The sequence below is a fragment of the Schistocerca nitens genome, chromosome 1 (assembly GCF_023898315.1).
Source record: "Schistocerca nitens isolate TAMUIC-IGC-003100 chromosome 1, iqSchNite1.1, whole genome shotgun sequence".
Lineage (NCBI taxonomy): Eukaryota > Metazoa > Arthropoda > Insecta > Orthoptera > Acrididae > Schistocerca > Schistocerca nitens.
In genome coordinates, this window is record NC_064614.1 from 1,010,746,912 (window position 1) to 1,010,771,169 (window position 24,258).

A 24,258-nucleotide genomic window follows, 5' to 3' on the forward strand; every position below is an offset into this window, starting at 1 on the left:
CTCATCGGATTGGGGAAGGATGGGGAAAGAAGTCGGCCGTGCCCTTTGAAAGGAACCATCCCGGCATTTTCCTGGAGCGATTTAGGGAAATCACGGAAAACCTAAATCAGGATGGCCGGACGCGGGATTGAACTGTCGTCCTCCGGAATGCGAGTCCAGTGTCTAGCCACTGCACCACCTCGCTCGGTACCCTTATTTTCTCCTTTCCACGAAAGCTCTGCCCTTGTGAGGACGTACCGGCACTGAACAGGATCGGGGAGAAAATGAATTTGAGGCACAGCCTGACTAGGATCAGTTGATAGGACAAATTCTCGGACAATACGGGATCACCAATTTAGTACTGGCGGAAAGTTGTGAAAGATAATAAGATGAATACATTAAGCAGATTCATAAGAATGTAGGCTGCAGTAGTTAATTGGAAATGTAGACGCTTGCACATGCGAAGAGTAACATAGAGTGTTGCATCATATCAGTCTTTGTACCAAAGACTACGACATCATCATCATCATCATTGCAATCAAGGCACTTAGTTGCAAATCTACTATCAGTGGCATCCCCAAGGTATCACCATTGTGCACAGAGCTTACAATGATGATGAACTGGCAGCACTGGCCGGATGATAGTACAGGAACACTGGTTTCGATAACGCCCCCCCCCCCTTACTTCCGGCACCAAACAAAAAACAACACACAGGAATACAAAACAGAAATATGTAACGAATGCTGCTAAACGTGGCATTGGCAGATTGTTTGTGCTTGAAAAATAAGTTTATGCAAGACTGCATATATTGCTTCATCCCTATCAATGAAAAATATTCGTGCTTTAACATTAAATAGTCGTCGCAACACAGGTCCTGTAGCCACTGTTTATAGTACTTCGGATATATGAGATTTAACAACGCAGAAGAAAGAATTTCTGCAAACATTCTCCCAAAAACATCTCGCAATACGCCCGTCATCGGAATGGAAAAAGTTTTAATAACATAGATGTGGCTAGAAATGCGGTTAAGTACGCCTACAAATTCGTCTACCGGTATCAAATAGACTGGTTTAATTAGTATAAACTACTTAAATTACAATAACATTTTCACACGATGCACAACAGTAAGCTAGTGACCAGTTACACGTTTGATAAGGAAGCGATGATTATATATATATACGGAGTTCTGCAGTAGCCAGAAAGTGTCGGTACGTACTTGATCGCTAATTTTATATCGGCGGTTCTCTAAATCAAGATGCATGGTGTCAAAGAAATCACTTTTGACATTCAACAATTATGACCAGGACTATGTTATACTAAAGTTCCCTGGATCGCCTACAAGAAGAAAATCATACACAGTCGATGTTACGTTTGATCTCTAACAATTTTTCTAAAATGCTATAATCCTAAATGTTTCCGTCAAATATTAGGATATTGGGAGACGAACATACAATCTTGATTCCTTAGCGTGATTCCTACCTTGCGCCAATGACATTCATAGGCAACGGCATCCTAAACATAACTGCCAAGATAGAGAAAAGAAAAAGTACTCATATTTACTTCTCAGTTAACCGAACAGTCTTACAATACAAATAAAACAATAGCACATCGTGCAACATATTAAGAAATACGAGGAAGAGGGAAGACTCTTCGGTTGGGCATGGTTCTGAGCAAATTGAAGTAGATATAAATCCACTGCACTGATGAAATGAAATTTCATTCCTAGTTTTCCGGAACAAGCATTCAACGAATAGTTGCACACTGTTGACACAGTGTGTATGTGTTGTCAAACGCGTACGACATGATCACACCTATTATATCCATCTTTGCCGGTATATCTTTTGATACTGTAACTGAAATGAAAATTTCAAGACGAAACTACAACAACAGTTGTTTTGCGACAAACCGTTTTAAAGCTGATGCTCATATGTTTTTTCATATATTATTAATATAATTTCAAATTTCCCTGCTTTCAAAGTATTTCTTTCAATTCCCCCCTCCAACCGTTAAACTGGCAGAAAACCTGTAACGTTTTTCCACAGTGAACCAATCACGTGAAGGCAGCGATACAGCACGTAGCCAATGAGAAGACAAGTCCTCTAACATTTAAACACAAATATCGTTGTGCTCGGTGTCTTGCTGTCTTCAAAGAAGTGTTGCGAGAAGATACTTTCAGAAGTACTGAAGTAGAGTTGGGAGTTGTGAACTATCGTCTAAGTGTAAGGTGAGTGTCAGGAATGAATTTTGCGTGTTCAGTAAGCTGTTCGAAGTATTAAGTTTATTTAATGAGTTCTTATGCAATAGGAAATGGTTTGATTGCGATTGCATTTCGTTGTATCTCGTATTTATCATTTTTCTTAATTCGCTGGCTGTCAAAATGTGTTCGAAACATTTGTATGTATAAAAGCATTTTACCCGGTTTGGTAAAACTAAGAGCTGTACACAACTGAATGCTGACTGCTGGCTACTGCGATTACTAAAGCGTAGTTATATTACCGGTATTTAAACGGACCACACAAATTCTAAATACTTAGCCCTAGTAATTGGAGTTCTCTATTTGCAGTTAAAAATAGTTCCGTGTACTTCACTGATCTAGGAAATGAGAACGGAAAGGGATGTCAGCCTCACCTCCCGTTGATAAATCACAGATGTGTTTAATTTTTAATAGGGGAGTGAGGGACAACTGCTTTGTGTTCGCTTATGATTCTTGTGGAATTTCAGTAACGCCTTTATCGTTTCTATATATACACACAAATTTGAAAGGCATTGAACGTAGTTAATGCTATTAGTTTTGTTTTAGCTGTGATACTACACAGCTTTTACAGCGTAGCTACCTATCCTCCATTTCTTTTGCTGTTGTGAGACAACACTGAGCTTTGGTAGAGCTTAAGTAAATTATCAATTAAACTTTTCACTTGTTGCAGGATCTAAACATGCCTACTCAAGAGAATGATATGCCAAATAGGCTCACAGCCTTCAAAAATAAGGGAAAGAATCTTGAAGTAAGTACACTATAAGCTACCAACATTCTAAACTTAAAAAAGCATATGTATGCTGTCTTGTGTGTATTGCCTGTAGAAGGGCATTGTTTTACCTTAGCAAAACCTTACTGTGAGATGATCCATGGGTGAATAAAGATCAGTGTAGTCAGTCTTTTAGTGCTGTTCTGACTTTAATTGAACTTCTAGGAAATGCGTCGGAGGAGGAGTGAAGTTAAAGTGGAGCTTCGTAAGGCCCATAAAGATGATCAGTTGCTTAAGAGGAGAAATATTGCGGACTTTGAAGAACCTAGTTCACCTCTACAAGACAATAATATTCAAATGCCACAGACTATACCAGTGGATGAAATAATAGCAGGTAAGTTTAGATAGATTTTGCAGTTTTTTCTGCAAATTTTCAAATAAATTTTCTACTTGAGATTTTGTGTTCCAGGAATGTCAAGCAGTGATCCAGATGCACAGTTCCAAGCAACACAAGCTGCCAGAAAAACATTGAGCAGAGAGAGAAATCCACCAATTGATGTCATGATTGAATGTGGCATTGTTCCAAGATGTGTAGAGTTTTTGTCATATCACCACAAGTAAGAAACTTGATTATAGCAATCAGATGTTTGGAAAAAATAAGAATAAGTTATTCATTTTGGATATCTTTCTACAGCCCATCACTCCAGTTTGAAGCCTCTTGGGCTCTAACAAACATTGCCTCTGGAAACTCTGAACAGACCTATGCTGTTATTAAAAGTGGTGCTGTTCCCAAATTGGTTGCTCTGTTATCTTCGCCATCTGCTCATGTTGCAGAACAGGCTGTGTGGGCATTAGGAAATATTGCTGGTGATGGACCAGTGGCAAGAGATCTGGTTATAAATAATGGAGCAGTGCCCGCATTGCTTGAACTTATAAGACCAGAGACTGCAGTAAGATTCTTTTACTTTATATATATTACGCTTCTGTATTTCCATATAGAGAGAGAGAGTAGCCTTTTAGTCTTATCAACTCTGGAGCAGTGCTCATATTCTAAGTAACAGCAGTTTAAATTTGGTATTAGTGTCTAACCTTAACTAATGCGTTGTTCTAAGTCAACAGTAATTTTTCTTTTTGGATCTGCTCTAATAGCACTAGCCTGTATAGCCAAAAATGTCTTTGGCTCTGATTCTGAAGCCATTCCTAATTTAACTGATAAAAATTTATATTGCAGGTAACATTCTTAAGAAACATAGTTTGGACTCTTTCAAACCTTTGTCGAAACAAAAATCCACCTCCACCATTTGAAAGCATCAAAATGTGTCTTCCTGCCTTAAACAAGTTGTTAAACTATGGTGACAGTGATGTGTTGGGTAAGTCTGAAATTATATTTAAATTGGTGAGCCTTGGTTGACACAGAATGTCAGTGTGAAATGGTTGTTTCAGCGGATACATGTTGGGCCTTGTCATATTTAACTGATGGCACGAATGACAAAATCCAAGCAGTAGTTGACATTGGTGTTGTCCCAAGATTGGTGGAACTCCTTTCCTTTAATGAAGTATCTGTCCTCACACCAGCTTTGCGTGCCGTTGGTAACATTGTTACAGGAAATGATACACAGGTAAGTGCATTTCTTTGGTCGTAGAAAATGTTCAGGGGCACTCATAAGTGTAATGAATCTTAATTATTGCAGACTGATGCAGTTATCAATGCAGGAGGTCTGAAGTATTTAGGTCAACTGTTAGATCACCCACGGCTTAATATAATGAAAGAGGCAGCTTGGACTGTGTCAAATATAACAGCTGGCAATGTTGACCAAATACAGGAAGTCGTGAAAGCTGGTCTTGTTGAACCATTGATAGCAGTTTTGACAAAAGTAAGTTTCATTCCTTCAATATAACAAGCTAAGTAATTAGCAGTTGTCTGTTTTAACAATTCTGTGTAGTGATTGTCATGTATAATTGGATTTCTTCACTAGGATAGTACAGCATTAGAGCGACTTTTAATTTGTGAAGAATGAAACCTATTATGGTTATGAAGATTCCCTTAACTTGTTGCTTAGTTTCAACTTTTCAGAAGTTAGTTGTATGTAAATCCTTCCCAAGCTTCCTAATACTTGCCTAGTCCCTATTTTTCCATTAGGCACTTCAGTTTAAAAATATACTATAGATCTTAAATGTCTCTCATATGAACATTGAAAATACTGTTCATTTTACACCCAGGGAGATTTCAAGTCTCAAAAGGAAGCAGCTTGGGCTGTCACAAACTTCACTTCAGGAGGGTCTGCAGACCAGATAGTACACCTTGTTCGATGTGGAGTGTTGAAGCCATTCTGTGACCTTCTTGACAGCAAAGATTGGAAAACTGTATCTGTGGTACTAGATGGGTTGGGAAACATCTTACAGGTAAATCTATTTACTTTCAGTTGCTTATTTTGTGTAGTTTATCAAAAAGATGATTCTCTTGAGATATGATTTCTAATTTCTCCTGGAAAAAAAATTCTCAAGTCAGTAATTTCAGAATACTCCCTCATTCTAGAAAATAACATACTTTTGTCTATTTCCATAAGATTGGTAATGCTAGAGACTGTGAGCTATAGCTAAAGTACAAAATTTCATTGCAGCATATGTGCTAAGCATTGAAATTGAAACTGCATGTACATTTGTCTGTGTACCTATATGGATTAAACTGCAAAACTGGGTTAGAGGACAGTGCTCGTCATGAATTGGTGTTCACCAGTCATAGCAGAAAATTGAATTTCTTTGAAAGAAAACTCTAAGCCTTCGACAATCTTGCCAAACATTCAAAGGGGTCAGGGCAAGGATAGATAAAATTTAAATGTGTACATTTTTGGATATATGTGAGGAGTAGCAATCAAATGTGAATAACTTCTTGTTGAATAGTCTTATTTTCAGATTCTAAAACTTGAATAAAGAAACTGTGCAGTTAATTGAGTCATAAGTTGCTTCAACAGTGTTGATGTGCCTTACTTTCAAAGATGAATAAGGCTGCATTCTCAAAGCAGTCTAGCTCTTGTGATAAACTATTGCATGGAGGTGATCCACACATTTACTTCAAAGCAGCAGTTAATTTGGTTTGGTTATAAATAATTTGGGTGCTTTTTAGTAGAAACTTTACTTTTTTGGGGGGGGGGGTGTTATTGTTAAATAACTATGTCGAATCCATCAGTTTAGTTTCAGGATAATTAAAACTGCAGAGCATTGCAGACTGGCAAGAATGTCAAGTAATATGTACCATAACCTTAGCTAATAATCTGATCAACTGAAAGGTTATGTTTAAAGGGTTGTCAGTGTCTGTTATCTGCTTATAAGTTATTGGTTGCTACTAGAAACTAGAAGTGCTACAGAAATTATTTGAAATACTGCCACAGAACTATTAAAAGTAAACTGTTAAACTTACTTTTGCAAGTTTGAACTAACTTGAGCTGAATACTGTAGCTGAAATTGGAAGCTCTATTCCTGGTGCTGTTAACTTAGTGCAGCTTAGCTGGTAGCTATTTCTGTAGAAGTATGAAAATACTTGTCTCCAATACCTATGCTCGTGAAATATTGTCTGCTACTACCACTAGTCCGGGACATATATACCAACTTTCAGGTACGTGTAATGGACAAATGGTTGGTCCCTCTGCCGTATTCAGTTATGTGGTCAGGTCTGAGATAATGTGAAGTGTAGTACTCACTACAGTAAACAGATGGTGCTACCCACTATTTGGCAGTGCTGGTATCAGATAAGCAGTTATTAAAATAGAGGCTACTTCTCAGTAACCAGTTATTTCTATCAGTTTTTGCTCCCTTTGGTTGCATGGTATATTGTAATACAAATTAGGCGGGAGATAAAAGCTATGGTTAATTTTCAAATTGTGTGGAGCAATAGCGAAGAATTCATTTAATTTTAGGTGTCCTTCAGTAGACGAATCTTGTGCTCTAGAAGCAACATTTACAGCATAAGCTAGAGCTGGATGTGTCCCCAGTATTAAATATGCGAGTCTGCCTATAATTTCTCGGTAAGTGTCGGTATCAGTAGCTGGTGGTGAATTATCAGGTATCCATCCAGGCTCAATTGGTAATGATATTGGCTTTGCATCATATACCTCACTCTTTCCATGTATGCAGTCTCATTAATCTTCATACAATCATTAAATCTTTGGACTTGCAAGCCAAGATAACAATCCACTTCACCTACTTTATCAAACTCCTGTAATTGTTCAGCGTAATTATAAATTTTCACCAGGTCCCATTATCAATCCACCATCCACACTCTCCTGAAAATTTGATTTTTTTTAAGGTATAGCTTTACTCTAACATTATGCTGTTTGCTTCAAAGCTTGTATGGACCGAAGCAATCTGCAGACACGGTCTGTGCCATCATCATAACCTTGTGGTTGTTGCATGTAAATTTCTTCCTCCAGTTTACGATTAAAGAATGCTGTATTAATGTCAAATTGTTTGATTTCCCAATCTCTTTGAACAGCAACACACAAGAGGACTCACTTTCAAACCTAACCACAGGACTGAAATTTTCAGAAAAATAAAGCCCTGGCCTTTGACTAAATCCTTCTGCAACTAGCTTTGCTTTGTACTGTACAATGTCATTGTTATCAAATTTAAATGCAAACAACCATAGATTTCCAATAGCCTTCCTTCCAGCTGGTAAATCAACTAATTTCAAAGTACCAGCCTTTTGACGTGAGTCCATTTCTTCATCCATTGCAGCTTTCCAATTTTTTTACATCTGAGGATTTCGCTGCTTCATTGTAGTTCCAAGGAACTTCTCTCAGCATCATCTTGGGTTGATCAGGTTCACCTAGGTAATGTCGGCCTTATAATTGTTTGTCCCCTAATACTCAATGACCATCTGCATCTTCAGTTGCTTCTACATGATCTTGATGATTCAGTCAGGGCTCACAAGGGAACCTCCCCATCGCACCCCCTTCAGATTTTGTTATAATTTGGCACAGTGGATAGGCCTTGAAAAACTGAACACAGGTCAATCAAGAAAACAGGAAGAAGTTGTGTGGAACTAAGAAAAAATAAGCGAAATATACAAACCGAGTAGTCCATGGCCAATATAGGTAATAACAAGGATAATATGAACACAGGCACGCCGTGGTCCCGTGGTTAGCGTGAGCAGTTGCGGAGCGAGAGGTCCTTGGTTCAAGTCTTCCCTCGAGCGAAAAGTTTACTTTCTTTATTTTTGGAAAGTTATGATCTGTCAGTTCGTTCATTCACGTCTCTGTTCACTGTAATAAGTTTAGTATCTGTGTGTTGCGACCGCACAGCAAAACCGTGCGATTAGTAGACGAAAGGACGTGCCTCTCCAATGGGAACCGAAAACATTTGATCGCAGGGTCATAGGTCAACCGATTCCTCCACAGGAAAACACGTCTGATATATTCTATACGACACTGGTTACGGCATGTGCGTAACATGACAGGAATATGTTGTCGACCCACGTAACTTGCACACTTGGCGAATGGGTAAAAAGATTCTTCTACCTTGCCCGATTTAGGTTTTCTTGTGGATGTGATAATCACTTCCAAAAAAGTGATGAAAACATGAGAGTGTCACATAAACTGCAACAAATGAATGCAACAGTTTCACAGTCTGTTTTCTCTGTGATCTGTCAAAACATATGTTTTTAACGTTTTCAAATTTTTCCGTGTGTAGACCGTCAAATACTGCATATGTCCAAGCAAATCTGAACATGTCCTGGAATTTTGGAGAGCGAAGTTGATTATGTGTGAGTGCCTGAACTCTGATGATTGTCTGAAAATAAAAAAATTAAAGTTTTCACTCGAGGGAAGACTTGAACCAAGGACCTCTCGCTCTGCAGCTGCTCACGCTAACCACGGTGCTCCTGTGCTCATATATTCCTTTGTTGCCCATGGACTACTCAGTTTGTATATTTTGCTTATTTTTTCATAGTTCCACTCAACTTCTTCCTGTTTTCTCGATTTATCTGTGTTCAGTTTTTCAAGGCCTATCCACTGTGACAACTTATAACTAAATCTGAGGGGGGGGGGGGTGCGGTGGGGAGGTTCCCTTGTCAGCATTCATTTGCTGGGTACGGGCTTGTCGACCCTGGGGTTCCTGAGCTGATGACTGATAAGTACCGCCAGTCCCCTGTCACCGTAAGCTCTGGGCATACTTCAGTGACCACCGTGCGGTGCGACGGTGGAACATTGTGTGTCTTAGGGAATGGGGATCTTGGCTTTACCACCCAGATTGTGAGGGTGGAATAAACCTCTATCAACAACCCCTCAATCTCAAGGTGTGCTGTGCACTGATGAGATGCATGGCTGAGGTGGAACAGTTGTTAGTGGGCAGCCTCTGGGAAACCTGCTGCACCTCAGTTGTATAAGGCTTACCTAGGCAAGCGGGGCTCTGTCTAGGTGGACTTCTAGTTCCCTAGCTGCTCATGGGACCGAGACGGATCCTTCGAAATAATCTTTTCCTCCTCCCAGCGGAAAGGGTGGGCTGCTGGAAGGTTCTAACACCCAGTCTCTGAAGAGGGCTCGTGCAGCCAGTCCCCCTGACTCTGACACATCTTTAACAAGTCTTTAGTGACAGAATGCATTCTGGTAATCAGAATCGTTTCTCATTGTGAAACGGAAGGAGGGTAGTTTTGAGAAGGTTTCACCCTTCTGTATACAAAAGGGTTTGGAGGGCATCTGTGGCTCCTTAACTTCAGTGAAGTGTCTACATCTACATTTATACTCCGCAAGCCACCCAACGGTGTGTGGCGGAGGGCACTTTACGTGCCACTGTCATTACCTCCCTTTCCTGTTCCAGTCGCGTATGGTTCGCGGGAAGGACAACTGTCTGAAAGCCTCCGTGCGCGCTCTAATCTCTCTAATTTTACATTCGTGATCTCCTCGGGAGGTATAAGTAGGGGGAAGCAATATATTCGATACCTCATCCAGAAACGCACCCTCTCGAAACCTGGCGAGCAAGCTACACCGCGATGCAGAGCGCCTCTCTTGCAGAGTCTGCCACTTGAGTTTATTAAACATCTCCGTAACGCTATCATGGTTACCAAATAACCCTGTGATGAAATGCGCCGCTGCTCTTTGGATCTTCTCTATCTCCTCCGTCAACCCGATCTGGTACAGATCCCACACTGATGAGCAATACTCAAGTATAGGTCGAACGAGTGTTTTGTAAGCCACCTCCTTTGTTGATGGACTACATTTTCTAAGCACTCTCCCATTGAATCTCAACCTGGTACCCACCTTACCAACAATTAATTTTATATGATCATTCCACTTCAAATCGTTCCGCACGCATACTCCCAGATATTTTACAGAAGTAACTGCTACCAGTGTTTGTTCCACTATCATATAATCGTACAATAAAGGATCCTTCTTTCTATGTATTCGCAATACATTACATTTGTCTATGTTAAGGGACAGTTGCCACTCCCTGCACCAAGTGCCTATCCACTGCAGATCTTCCTGCATTTCGCTACAATTTTCTAATGCTGCAACTTCTCTGTATACTACAGCATCATCCGCGAAAAGCCGCATGGAACTTCAGACACTATCTACTAGGAAATTTATATATATTGTGAAAAGCAATGGTCCCATAACACTCCCCTGTGGCACGCCAGAGGTTACTTTGTCTGTAGACGTCTCTCCATTGATAACAACATGCTGTGTTCTGTTTGCTAAAAACTCTTCAATCCAACCACACAGCTGGTCTGATATTCCGTAGGCTCTTACTTTGTTTATCAGGCGACAATGCGGAACTGTATCGAACGCCTTCCGGAAGTCAAGAAAAATAGCATCTACCTGGGAGCCTGTATCTAATATTTTTTGGGTCTCAAGAACGAATAAAGCGAGTTGGGTCTCACACGATCGCTGTTTCCGGAATCCATGTTGATTCCTACATAATAGATTCTGGGTTTCCAAAAACGACATGATACTCGAGCAAAAAACATGTTCTAAAATTCTACAACAGATCGACGTCAGAGATATAGGTCTATAGTTTTGCGCATCTGCTCGACGACCCTTCTTGAAGACTGGGACTACCTGTGCTCTTTTCCAATCATTTGGAACCCTCCGTTCCTCTAGAGACTTGCGGTACACGGCTGTTAGAAGGGGGGGCAAGTTCTTTCGCGTACTCTGTGTAGAATCGAATTGGTATCCCGTCAGGTCCAGTGGACTTTCCTCTGTTGAGTGATTCCAGTTGCTTTTCTATTCCTTGGACAGCCATTTTTGTGTTTGCGCGAGGATTTAGAGAAGGAACTGCAGTGTGGTCTTCCTCTGTGAAACAGCTTTGGAAAAAGGTGTTAAGTATTTCAGCTTTACGCGTGTCATCCTCTGTTTCAATGCCATCATCATCCCGGAGTGTCTGGATATGCTGTTTCGAGCCACTTACTGATTTAACGTAAGACCAGAACTTCCTAGGATTTTCTGTCAAGTCGGTACATAGAATTTTACTTTCGAATTGACTGAACGCTTCTCGCATAGCCCTCCTTACGCTAACTTTGACATCGCTTAGCTTCTGTTTGTCTGAGAGGTTTTGGCTGCGTTTAAACTTGGAGTGAAGCTCTCTTTGCTTTCGCAGTAGTTTCCTAACTTCGTTGTTGTACCACGGTGGGTTTTTCCCGTCCCTCACAGTTTTACTCGGCACGTACCTGTCTAAAACGCATTTTACGATTGCCTTGAACTTTTTCCATAAACACTCAACATTGTCAGTGTCGGAACAGAAATTTTCGTTTTGATCTGTTAGGTAGTCTGAAATCTGCCTTCTATTACTCTTGCTAAACAGATAAACCTTCCTCCCTTTTTTTATATTCCTATTAACTTCCATATTCAGGGATGCTGCAACGGCCTTATGATCACTGATTCCCTGTTCCGCACTTACAGAGTCGAAAAGTTCGGGTCTGTTTGTTATCAGTAGGTCCAAGATGTTATCTCCACGAGTCGGTTCTCTGTTTAATTGCTAGAGGTAATTTTCGGATAGTGCACTCAGGATAATGTCACTCGATGCTCTGTCCCTACCACCCGTCCTAAACATCTGAGTGTCCCAGTCTATATCTGGTAAATTGAAATCTCCACCTAAGACTATAACATGCTGAGAAAATTTATGTGAAATGTATTCCAAATTTTCTCTCAGTTGTTCTGCCACTAATGCTGCTGAGTCGGGAGGTCGGTAAAAGGAGCCAATTATTAACCTAGCTCGGTTGAGTGTAACCTCCACCCATAATAATTCACAGGAACTATCCACTTCTACTTCACTGCAGGATAAACTACTACTGACAGCGACGAACACTCCACCACCGGTTGCATGCAATCTATCCTTTCTAAACACCGTCTGTACCTTTGCAAAAATTTCGGCAGAATTTATCTCTGGCTTCAGCCAGCTTTCTGTACCTATAACGATTTCAGCTTCGGTGCTTTCTATCAGCGCTTGAAGTTCCGGTACTTTACCAATGCAGCTTCGACAGTTGACAATTACAATACCGATTGCTGCTTGGTCCCCGCATGTCCTGACTTTGCCCCGCACCCGTTGAGGCTGTTGCCCTTTCTGTACTTGCCCAAGGCCATCTGACCTAAAAAACCGCCCAGCCCACGCCACACAACCCCTGCTACCCGTGTAGCCGCTTGTTGCGTGTAGTGGACTCCTGACCTGTCCAGCGGAACCCGAAACCCCACCACCCTATGGTGCAAGTAGAGGAATCTGCAGCCCACATGGTCGCAGAACCGTCTCAGCCTCTGATTCAGTGTTCGTGTAATGGAACCTTGCTAGTGGAAACTTCAACTTCCCAGCAAGCAACTAACCTCAAAGCTGCTAAATGGCTTGGGGGTATGCCATAAGACACTGAATTGCACAGCACCTTGAATTATAGCAAAGGTATTGTGACATGCCGGGATCTAGTCGACATTCCCAAGGAAGAACTGCATCGTGAGTGGACTCCGGAAGGTATTGTTGATGTCAAACATATCATGAAGAGGGTTGATGGCAGTCTTGTCAAATCCGAATCGGTTATTCTGACTTTCAGTAGCACTAAACTTCCTGAACATGTTAAAGCTGACATCCTTCGCCTTAGTGTGAGGCCTTATTTCCCAACCCCAATGTGCTGTTTTGAATGCCAGCGTTTTGGGCATACCACATCAGGGTGTAAAGGCGAAGCGATTTGTGGCAACTGTGGTAAAGCTGCCCATGAAGGAGTTGGTTGCTTCTATCCGGCCAAATGTATCAATTTCTCTGGAAACCATGTTTGGAGTAGGGACTGGTGAATATTTTTGGAGGAACGCAAAGTCCAGGTAATAAAAAAAACTAAGGGTATCCCCTATGGTGAGGCCAAAAAGATCTAAAAGTTGATGCAACCTTGCACATTTGCTACATCTTTTGCATCCATGGTTCAGAAGCCTAGTCCAAAAACCGATGCCTCAACGCAGAGGTGGTGAGTGGCACTAAAACTTGCAGATGTTAGTGCACTTGCAACGCAGCCAGTGTTTGAGCCTGTAGCCCCTACTCGAACGGCAGACAAAGGTACAGTGGCGAACTTGGGCCAGCCCCTGGCGCCTCAAACAGCTGAGGCTCTTTCGAAGCCCAGTATGGCCATTGCCACTCCCATGTTGGCTCCCCCAAAGTCCACCAAACTGCAGAGCGCTCCTGTACAGCAGCAACAGTAGGTCAAATCCCGTGGTAAACCGTCTGAACATATGGATGTTTTACGTGAGGCTTCATCTGACTTTCCCCAGAGTTGATGGAATACGACGTATGTGTGGCGGCAATCATCTCGCCCCACGCCTGTCCCTCCACCTGCTGCAGTCTCCCCGCCCCATCGGAGAGACAGGATGAAGTACTACCCCCCATCATAGATGGCTCCCATACTTCAGTGGAACTTGCAAGGGTTCAGGACGCATGTGGAGGAACTTCGTCTACTCTCTCAGGGTAGACCACTGTGTCTCCAGGAGACTTACTTCCATCCATCATACTCCCCTGAGCTACAAGGCTATGCACTCCACAAAAAGGACGAACTGGGTGGAGAGCGAGCTAGAGGAGGTGTAGGTATTTTTGTCAGGACGGACTACCACTCCTCGCCTCTCTCGCTTACGACTACTTTACAGGCCGTCGCTGTGTCCGTGCACGTGCGTCATCCATTGACTGTATATTCACTTTACTTGCCCCCACATGATGCAATTGATGAAGTGGCCCTCATCGAATTCTTAAACAGCTCCCCAGATGTTCATTATTTGTGGTGATTTTAATGCTCACAATGTGCTTTGGGGCTCTGCAATTACCTGCCCCAGGGGTCGAGCAATTGAGCGGCTTCTCCTGTCATCTTGTGCTTCCTTCCTCAATGGAGGACAGAGCACTAATTTCTGCACAGCTACTGAGTCGTTCTCTGCCATTGGTCTCTAGCTTTGCTCTCCAGCTGTTGCCGCCAGTGCTCACTGGGAAGTGGTTGCTGACTTGCACAGCAGTGATCATTTCCCAATTGGGATTCACCTGCCAGATGGCGTGGGTCCTGAAAGGAGACCACCAAAATGGGTGCTCAGTGGAGCCGACTGGACGCTTTATAGCCAGTTGGTCCAGTTCGAACACTGCGAATGTTGAGGCATGGGGGGATCATATTACCAAAACGGTCCACCACACTGCTGCAGCATCCAGTCCACAGGCCAGTGGAAGAGGCAGCCTGTCCCTTGGTGGAGTGCCAAATGCCGCTCTGCAATCAGGACCAGGCGTGCGGCTCTGCGTCGGTTCCAGTGTCATCCAACTGCCTGAACACCATTAATCGTTCCACCAAAAGTTCCATTATGTGGGAGACCAGCAGGAGAATTTCTGGCAGAGGGAAGGAGGTGCCCCATGGCTTCTGTAATGAATAACGGCACTCTCCACGCGGATCCGCAAGACATTGCCCAGACTATGGCAGTGTATTTTGCCAATGTTACTGCAACAACCAGTCAGGATCCAGGTTTCCAGCACCATGGAGTTGTTGCTGAGAGGTGTAGTCTGGACTTCCAGTGCACCTCTCATGAATTTTGCAACTGCCCATTTTCTATGTGGGAGCAGGATTCTGCATTGTCTGCAGCTCATGACACATCCCCTGGTCACGAAAGGATCCATTACAGTATGCTACAGCACCTCACAAGGCGCAACAAAGAAATCTCCTGACTTTTGGACGTCAGGTCACTTTCCTGACTCGTGGTGTGAGGCAGTTTTAATTCCTTTTCTAAAACCTGGGAAAGACCGCATGAGCCCGAATAGCTACCATAGTGTTGCCCTCACTAGTTGCATGGGAAAGACTTTGGAGCATATGGTCAGCTGCTGCTTTGTCTGGATGTTAGAATCCTGGCAACTCTATAGTCGCTTTTGGTGTGGGTTTAGGTTTCGTTCCACCTTCAATAACCTTGCCCTCCTGGAGGCAGCTATACAACAAGCTGTCCTTTGCCGTCATCACCTTCTAGGTGTATTACATCGAAAAGGCCTACAATACCACTTGGAGGTGTCTCATCCTGGAGCAGCTTCACAAATGGGGTTTTCGTGGTTCTTCTTCTTTTTATTCAGTCTTTCCTCTCTCCATGATATTTTAGATACCGAATTAGGCGACGTCCTGTCTGTTCGCTTTGAGCAGAACAGTGTCCCTCAGGGTAGCGTTTTAAGTGTGACTCTTTGCCATCACTATTAATAGCATTACTTCCTGTCCAGTGTTCCTTGTTTGTGGATGATGTCTCTTTGTTTTGCTCTTCTTCAAGCCTTGCAACGACAACACATCAGTTGCAACTTGCTCTTAGACGTTTGGATGACTGGGTGCAGAAGAGTGGTTTTAAGTTTCCCACTGAGAAGTCTGTATGTGTTCTTTTTCACCGTTCTCATTCGATTTTAACCTTTCCTGAGTTGAGGATGAGGGACACTATCCTTACTTTTAAAGACACGGTGAGATTTCTGGGGCTCATTTTTAACTCGAAGATTACGTGGTTACCTCATCTTTAAGACCTGAGACGACGGTCACTTAAGGCTTCAAGTATTTTAAAATGTCTTAGCCACAGTACATGGGGAGCTGACAGGTCTTGTCTGTTCTAGTTTTACAGGCTCAATTATGGGTGCATGGTGTATGGGTCTGCGAGGCCTTCTTACTTAAGGATGTTGGACGTTGTGCACCCTGAAGGGGTTCGGTTGGCCACTGGGGCATTCAGAACTAGGCCCATACCAAGCCTCTGTGCAGAGGCTGGTCAACCGCCACTTCATATGCAGCAACAGCTACTTAGTGTGCCAGACGTATAAAACTTTGTCCACACCATACACACCTGCGTACCATACCGTTGCTCAGCCTGCTCTGGCACGGCTATTTCATAACTGGCTATGTGCGACTCAGCCCTATGGGATTCACTCGCAGGATTGCCTCTGAGATGTCTGTGGCTGGTCTTCGTTTTGTCACAGTTGGAGCAGATTTCCACCTTGATACCTCCCGAGAACCAGACTTATTTTAGATTTGCCTAATTTTAAGAAAGATAGCATACCATATTTTACATTCCAATCTGTTTTTCAACATTTTTAGATGTGCATCATGGTTTCACCATCGTTTACACTGATGGCTCCAAACAGGAGAATTTCTTTGGCTGTTGTGTAGTGTTCCCTGATCATGTTACCCGGCTTCACCTCCCTGATGACTATACCATTTTCGCAGCGGAGCTCCACGCGATCCTGAAGGCACTGGGCACTGGAGCAAATTAATCGTGTTCGGGGCAATCTATTTCTTCTCTGCTCAGATTCTTAGTGCCTTACAATCATTGCAGAATCTGTACCCAACTGAGATGGTTCAGCCGATATATGACCAACTGTACTTGGTCCAACGGTGGGGTAAGGAGGTGTTCATCTGCTGGGTGCCTGGTCATGTAGGAATATGGCACCATGAACAGGCCGATCAGGCTGCCAAGGAGGCCTGCAGAGAGCAGGATGTGGGTCAGTGTCCTATTCCCTTGCAGTGTATCTCTGCACTCCACAGGAAGTGCATAGAGTTGTGAGAGGAAGAATGGCTGGCAGTGACAGCCAATAAATTGCAGTTGGTGAAGTCAACAGCTCGGCCGTGGCGTTCCTCCTGCCAGTTGCGCTGGCAGGAAGAAGTGACCCTCACACGTCTTCGGATCGGACACTGTCCTCACACACATAGCTTTTTATTACGGTGGGAGGATCCTCCATTTTGTGATGCTTGTGGTGTGCACATCTCTGTCCGGCACATTTTAACAGTGCATTTTATACCGTGATGCAAGGGCAGAAGCACAAGTTGATGGGGCTCTGCCTTGTGTTTCAGCTAACGATGAGATGTGTGTGTCCAGGGTTTTAAAGTTTTGTGATGTGTCTGGGCTCTGGCCTAAACTTTTAGGCTGGAGGTTTTAGTGTATTGCAGAGTGGCTGACTCCTCCCTTTTTTCCTTGCGATTAGCCAGCCACTTCCATCTGCTATATTGTTTTAGCTCCCTCTACCACTTTCTTCCTGTGTTGTCCATGTTTTACTGCTGACAACATGCTTTGTCCCACACTTCAGTGTGGGTAGGAACATATTTTTCAAAGCTTGTTACGTGTGTTTCATGTTCTGTTTTTATCTTACTATTCTGAGTATTTTCTTGACACCCACCTCTCTGCTACTGAGCGGGCACTGAAGACATTGCTGTCGTGTGCCCAAAAAACCCGCTACTGCTACTGCTACTGCTACTACTACTCAGCCTTGTAATATTTTCTTTGGATATTGAACAAAAAATGTAGTAGAAACAGCATTCAAAAACAAAAAATCTTGAAACTTCTGAAATAAAATGTATGTCAAATCACAGAAAAGATACAATGGAGAACTTTACCAATTACACTCGAACAAATTGAATAAATACAAAGTTCAAGAAAAGCACATACACATAACTGTCGGAAAATGAAAGAACAATGAAAGTGCTATCTGCCTTTAGAGGTCGTGAATAACACAATAATTCAAAAATACCCTGCTTTATTTGGGCAATCTGGTTACTCGTAAATTGTCTGTTCGTTGTCCTTGGCTCATGCATGATCTGTGTTTTTTCTTGGTGTTTTTTATGTTCCAGTTGATTCTCGTTTTACATGTTGGGGTTTCTGACTGGCCGTTCTACTTGCTTCTGTGGCAACAGTGCTCTTATAATACTGAGTCTGAATTCTGGTCATTTTTGTGCTAGAGTAATTGTGTAGGGCATGTGTGTTTGTCAGCATCATTTCCATAGCATAGATAAAGTTTCTTGCACCAGCATATGGTTTTTCGTTCTAAGCAGTAATATAACATCTGATCGTGCCGATCAACTCCAGGCAGAAAATTATTGTAGTTTCAAATGGCCAAGGGCTTGGATTTCTTCTCCTTTTTGTTCTCAACATAAACCATTTCATTTGTAAAGGCATTAGAAATGTAGCAAACCTCCCTCTTATCATGCCACTTACCTATCATAACTCCTTCTGCAAATCTGGCAACGGCTTCACCTTTTCGTAATTTTGCTTTCTGTATTTCCTTGGGTGTATCCTTCCTATTGAGTTCCTGTGCAGCGAGTCTTCTTATCCAGGAGCAACTTAGCCAATGTGAAGCTATTATAGTAATTGTCCATGTACACGTGGTGGCCAGCATTCAACTTTTCATCCACTAAAACAATTTTTTGCAAATGCCCTCTTCCTCCTAGATCGTCCAGCATGCCAGTGTATACCACGAATTTTAGGACCATTCCAGTGGGAGTTGTCAAAATATAGCTTTATGCCCTATTTGTGCCTTTTATTTTTGATGTATTGGCAGAAAAGTCATCTTCCACACCAAAGGATCATTGATTCGTCCAGTGACAGTTTCCGTCCAGGGCACATCCTTTCATTGAAAAATTGATAATTGGGTGTATTTTATACAACCTGTCGGATGGTTTTGGTTTGCCCTGTTTCTGATTTTCAGAAAATGCAATGCACATAGTATTAGAAGAAAAAGACTTTGTGAAATATTATCGGCAGTTCCTTTCATCTGAAATAAAGGGTCCTTTTCCAATAGTCCTGCAACTTCCACATCTTTAAATTTCCCATGTGCAGAAAAACTCCAAAGAACACTTAACAATCTTTCCAACAATTTATTCATGATTGTTCTTTGGTTCCCACAGAAAGGAATAATTCAGTTGCGTTTTGATTTGTTCCTTCTACAACTTTCAATAGGAATTCATCAGTCAGCAAAAGACAGAAATAATCTAAGGGAGTGTTTCCTGATGGTTGAATTAGCAGTCCCTCATTTTTTATAAATGAGCAATTTACCATTCCCGCTGTCGTGCTTTCCCATGCAACACTTGTATCAGCTACGTTACCACTCCTTCTGCCCTTTCCCTGTCACTTGGATTCACAGCCATTTCTACAGTCATCTAAATGATGGTGGCCCTTATTTCCACGTTCAGCAGTTTTAGAAATTATCAAAAGCTGCAGACAACTAAAGATTTCGTATAAAATTTTTCTCAGTATGTGCTGTGCTTGCAGCACTAGTAATCAACTTTGCAATCATCTCATGATTATTGTGAATAAATTGTAGTGTTTTACAGTAGTAAGTTGACTGAAGCAGTCAGGAACATGAAAATTGGTGTTTCTATTCAACATTTGGTGCTAATTTCAAATCGGACAAGGTCAATAAAGTAGCACATTTTCCGAAATTGCTGCTCGAGGTCGCCCAAAATAAATTTACTGCATTCATGCCACTGCAGTTTCTTTGATGTTAAACTAGGTGCTAAATATTTCACTTTCAAGCTTGATTAGGTAAAATTTTGTGCTGGATATCTAAATGGTAAAATTTGACAAAGGGTTGGTGTTATTTCTCAATTTCTTCAGAATTCCGTTGGGAACAGATTTCTCTTAGGTGCTTTTTGTATTTTATTTTAAGGCATACTATTTAGCTTCAGATGTTGTAAATCCATATTTGTATAAATGGATGCAGTAGTACATTAAGGCCATATGAATGGGAAAGCTTGTACTGGACCACATTTGCTTTGCTATGAGCAATTTAGAAAAGTTGATAGTAGTGAATAGGGATATGGAAATCGGTTAATAATTGGAAAAATCAATTAGAACAGCTGAGAAAAATTTGAAGGTACAGTGAAACCCCACTTTTACATTTTTCGAAGGACTTAAAACATTACCACATTTTACACTTTTTTAAAAAAAAGCCATAAAAGTTGTGCACGGGATACCCACTTGCATTTTCACACTTTAACTCGTATATGTACATAACTGCCAAAGAGACTTTTCTATTATCTAATAAAAACAGCAGATGTAACTGGAACTGATAACTGTCTGGGTAGTAGGAACGTTTGACTTGATTTAATATGTCGTAATTGACATTTTTGAAAGCCTGCAGCTGTCATTGGTTATTTAAATTCTGAAATACTGCACTAGTTTTGCATTTTTTCATGCCTAGCATAGTGCATTTCTAGAATTTTTTCTTGTTGTCAAGGGCAAATATGTAGGTAACTATTTTGTTTGCATGTGTTGTTCTGCATCTCACCTGTAGTTGTCTTTTTGAAGTTCTTGGGTACTATGCCTCCTCATTTATATAGAAAACAACACAGTTGGAAACTCACTCACATTGTTTAACATCGCAAAAAATTCATATGTAAATACTGCACTTAAATTCTCGAAACACATTTGGCTCATTATGAAAAAGTTGTGTAACTAAACTGTGTTTATACTAAAAAGTAAATACTTGAGCAAAGCAAAAGTGAATGACTATGTGAACTAGCACAAGTGGCCAAACACCGAAACACGCTAAATATGAGTCGACGAAGGTGACACGATGATCACAATCACGAAAATGTTTGTGCAGTAGGGACAGTTCAGAAACAGTTGTTGCGATTGATAATAACATATTTATTCGAGCAAACCTAGTTACTTCGATCAGGCACAAGGCAGAGTACAGCTTGGCAGTAGCAGGAGATATGGCACGAATTGTTGTAACTGTTACCAATTTACTGGTTAAAGTGGTGGCCCAAGTTGACTAAGAGGATCAATTGATAAGACATGTTCTGAGGCATAAAGGGCTGACCAATTTAGTATTGGAGGGCAGTGTGTAGAGTAAAAATCATAGAGGGGCGCCAAGAAATGAATACTGGGACTAACTATTGCATAGTTTACAAATTAGAATTTAATTCATTTGTTCATAAATTTTCAAAACATAAAATGGAGAAAGTATGTGAATAAATCACATTAGTGACATGCATTAAAATTAGAAGATATAACCATTGGTAGTTTGTACATTAAAAGGAAAATGGTACACAGTTTGCACTGTCTACACTTACTATAAATGCATGCATATTTATTTATGTATGATCTTAAATCTTGTCTGGAATACTGTTAAAAGTGGAAAAACCAGATCTGAGTAACACAGCTCCAGTCAAAAGTATCTGCAGCTTATGAAATGCATAAATTGTAAATGGGCAAGCCATCCACAGTTTCATAATTAAAAACTTTGAGCAAAGTCTGTTTACCTATAAGAGTAAGCGTGGTATGATACTCCATTAATCCTGTGAGTGAAAATTCTCATCTCGGTTGGTTTAGATAATGTTGGCACGTTTTTGCCTGACATTCATGGCACAAAGAATAGGCAGTTTGAAAGATATTCTTCTATTGTGGCAGTAGCTGAAAACTTTTTAGTTTCAATATTTTAAATTGGCCTCCTATTTGAAAAGAATTATCAAACATACTTTATGCAGTGAAGATTATTTATGCTACTTACAAAATTCTGAATTAAATTCAGTGAAAATTCTGAGGTTCTGTGCGCTGGTCACTGCATTGTTACCATTTCATTTTTAATAACTAAGCTGTTAATAACATTATTCCATGTTTTCCTTGATGAACTGGACTAAAATTATGTTCCAGTAGTGAACACGATTATAATGAAGCTATTAGTAACTTGACATTTTTCCCTCTAATTGTAGACTGCTGAAAAGATGGGTGAAGTTGAACGTGTTGCTATAATGATTGAAGAATGTGGTGGACTGGATAAATTAGAATCTCTGCAGCAACATGAAACTGAACAAATTTACCAAAAGTCATTGCAGCTGATAGAAACTTACTTCTCCGATGCTGTAAGTAGATAACTTAAATTGCACTAGTGTTGTCTTGAATATTGCATTGGGTGGGGTGTGCTAATTGTTAGCTGTAGTATTAGCTTTATATTGACTGTATCACACAAATAATTGCACGAAATGTTTACTTGCAGTTGCTTGAGAATCTGGCTTTCATAGTCCTTTAAAAATTTTTTGTAATTACAGGATGCTGAAGACTCAAACCTGGTGCCTTCAGAAGTAGATGGTCAGTTGGATTTCAACAATTCTGATAAAGTCCCTGAAGGTGGATTCTCCTTCTAAAATTCTATGAAGACTGGTTTCTACAATTTTTTGTGAATGCAGTTGTGGGGTTGTATAAATTGTTATTTAGTAATTTTGTATTGCAATGCTGCATTTTTACTTTTTTAACTTTTCGATACATTGACACTTCCTAAATTGTAATTTCTGTGCATTAGATATAGACATTTTTGTATTTTCTTGCCTTCTGTCACTATCTTTTTTGTTTTTGTTATAATTAAATAATTATTTTTTAAAAAGCTGTTTCTTCGGCCTCAAATTCTTTCTCCCTGTTTCAAAGGTAACAACTCACATTCTTCGCATTTCATAAGCCAACTTTGCTGATCAATTTAATGAGAAGGCTTTGTTTTGTTGTGTTAAAATCTGAATGAACATTTTAAAAAAATTTGTGTAATAAGGCAAAGTGCAGAGTTTAAAATATGACATTCAGAAGTTTGTTTGGGTGCTACAGTTGATTAACATCAACTGCTACAAAATGACACTTCATTTTTTCCCTGTAACAGTAAGTATACAAACCTGATAGCCTTAATTTATCTAGAATTCAGTGAACTACCTTTACCATACATTAACTGGAGTAAACTTTTCCATTGTCTTGTTCTTCTGCACTCCAGTTGACCCCTCTTAACACAAATGACTTCAATCGGCAACCTTTAGTTTTTGAACTGTTTCGCATTAACTGTGGTTTACTGCCATAATTAAAAGCAAATCCTGCCTACCAAAACCACTATAAAAGTATTGCTGTTGTCATTTTGCTATCAGTCCTCATTATTCCAAATATATTGCCCACTGCTTCCCAGAATTAATTTGTGCCATTTTTAGATTTGTTCCCAGTAGGTTCCCTTATTTAAAAATTAACTTTAATATCACATTTATTATTTAATGAAAGGACACTTGCTACGAGTTGCACTAATTTCCATAATTTTCACTAAAGTGCCATAGTGCAGAAGTAGCTATACTGCAGGAACCTCTCCCAATGCTCAAACTTGTTACTGTATGCGAGTGACGTGCTGAGTCTGGTGGAAATTTACTCCTAGGCCAGACACTGTAAGCATTGCTCATGGACCACTGAATATGGACTGACCTTTGGTCAACAAGGACTCCAGAATTGTCCAAAGACAGTGTAAACATTACACGATTTTATAAAATAATCTAATACAATCTGTAATACATTAACATTTGCCATTGAAGTTATAAACTTTCAGTATATCATGAGGTTTTGTTTTTTCATGGAATTTCACACATACTTTTTATCCCAGTAGTCTGACAAAGAAGTGTCAGGGAATTTCTTGGCTGGTAATTTAGCTCTGAAAAAATAATCACTAAAATCTTTGTAGTTAAACTATAAAATTTTCAGAAAATTAAAGGCTACAAGGCAGTAACAAGATTTTTGGTATTAAGTTAATATTGAACATCCTTCAATTTGTATGAGAACTATAATTTTTGAATAAACATTTCTTGAATTAGATAAATGTCTGAGATTAATCTTCTTTATAATCTCTTAAGTATTTTGAATTTGACATGGTTTGCCCGTAAAATTTTATTTCCTCACAGAAAATATTTCTGCCCTATATATCAGTTAAATATAAATTTGCCTATACCCTGAAAAAATTCAGAACAAAGGTTCACAGTATACATGTCCTGCAAGCAAATGGTGACATAACTGCAAGTGATGTATACAGTAGTACCATCTGTCATCAGAGGTGATGGGGTATGGTGATGCGCAAAGAAGGTAATCAGACCTGAAGGAAATGCTTGGAGAAAGTCTAGACTGTCTCTGTATTACCTGTCAAACTACAGACCAGCTGTTGATTAGTGCAAATTAGGTTCTGTAAGATTTTGCATTACCCATTGTTGCGCTGAGATTCCAGATTTCTAAACATTACTGTTGCTATGACTATAAACACACTACTAAAATCCACCCTACCTATTCAACACTGCTAAGAATGTCACATCCATGTCACTGAA

At 40.7% G+C, this 24,258-nt stretch overlaps 2 protein-coding genes across 5 annotated transcripts in view; one reads left to right on the forward strand and one right to left on the reverse strand.

Moving 5' to 3' along the window:
* Nucleotides 1–6,417, reverse strand: part of LOC126195664 (citramalyl-CoA lyase, mitochondrial-like) — a 238,862-nt gene extending 232,445 nt beyond the window's left edge. For 2 of the 4 annotated variants that reach the window (XM_049934293.1, XM_049934300.1), the window contains exon 1: nucleotides 1,459–1,662. In XM_049934293.1, coding sequence (XP_049790250.1) covers nucleotides 1,459–1,499 — 41 coding nt within the window. In that variant the 5' untranslated portion in view covers nucleotides 1,500–1,662. Of the gene's footprint in view, nucleotides 1–1,458; nucleotides 1,670–6,360 lie in introns of those variants that run through there. The other 2 variants (XM_049934313.1, XM_049934307.1) reach the window with 2 other exon arrangements.
* LOC126195654 (importin subunit alpha) lies at nucleotides 2,048–22,532 on the forward strand. Its single transcript, XM_049934282.1, has 11 exons — nucleotides 2,048–2,203; nucleotides 2,904–2,981; nucleotides 3,168–3,336; nucleotides 3,412–3,559; nucleotides 3,637–3,892; nucleotides 4,174–4,312; nucleotides 4,386–4,561; nucleotides 4,634–4,816; nucleotides 5,163–5,345; nucleotides 21,865–22,014; nucleotides 22,201–22,532. The coding sequence occupies exons 2-11, from the start codon at nucleotides 2,913–2,915 to the stop codon at nucleotides 22,294–22,296; spliced, it is 1,569 nt and encodes a 522-aa protein (XP_049790239.1). The 5' UTR covers nucleotides 2,048–2,203; nucleotides 2,904–2,912; the 3' UTR covers nucleotides 22,297–22,532.
* Nucleotides 22,533–24,258: the final 1,726 nt, after the last annotated feature.

Bases quoted from the DNA above. Each gene is read 5' to 3' on its own strand.
- LOC126195654 (XM_049934282.1), top strand. From the start codon at position 2,913: ATGCCTACTCAAGAGAATGATATGCCAAATAGGCTCACAGCCTTCAAA. The intron at 3,337-3,411 runs GTAAGTTTAGAT...TTTGTGTTCCAG, and splicing joins AGTGGATGAAATAATAGCAG to GAATGTCAAGCAGTGATCCA. The intron at 4,817-5,162 runs GTAAGTTTCATT...TTTTACACCCAG, and splicing joins TGATAGCAGTTTTGACAAAA to GGAGATTTCAAGTCTCAAAA.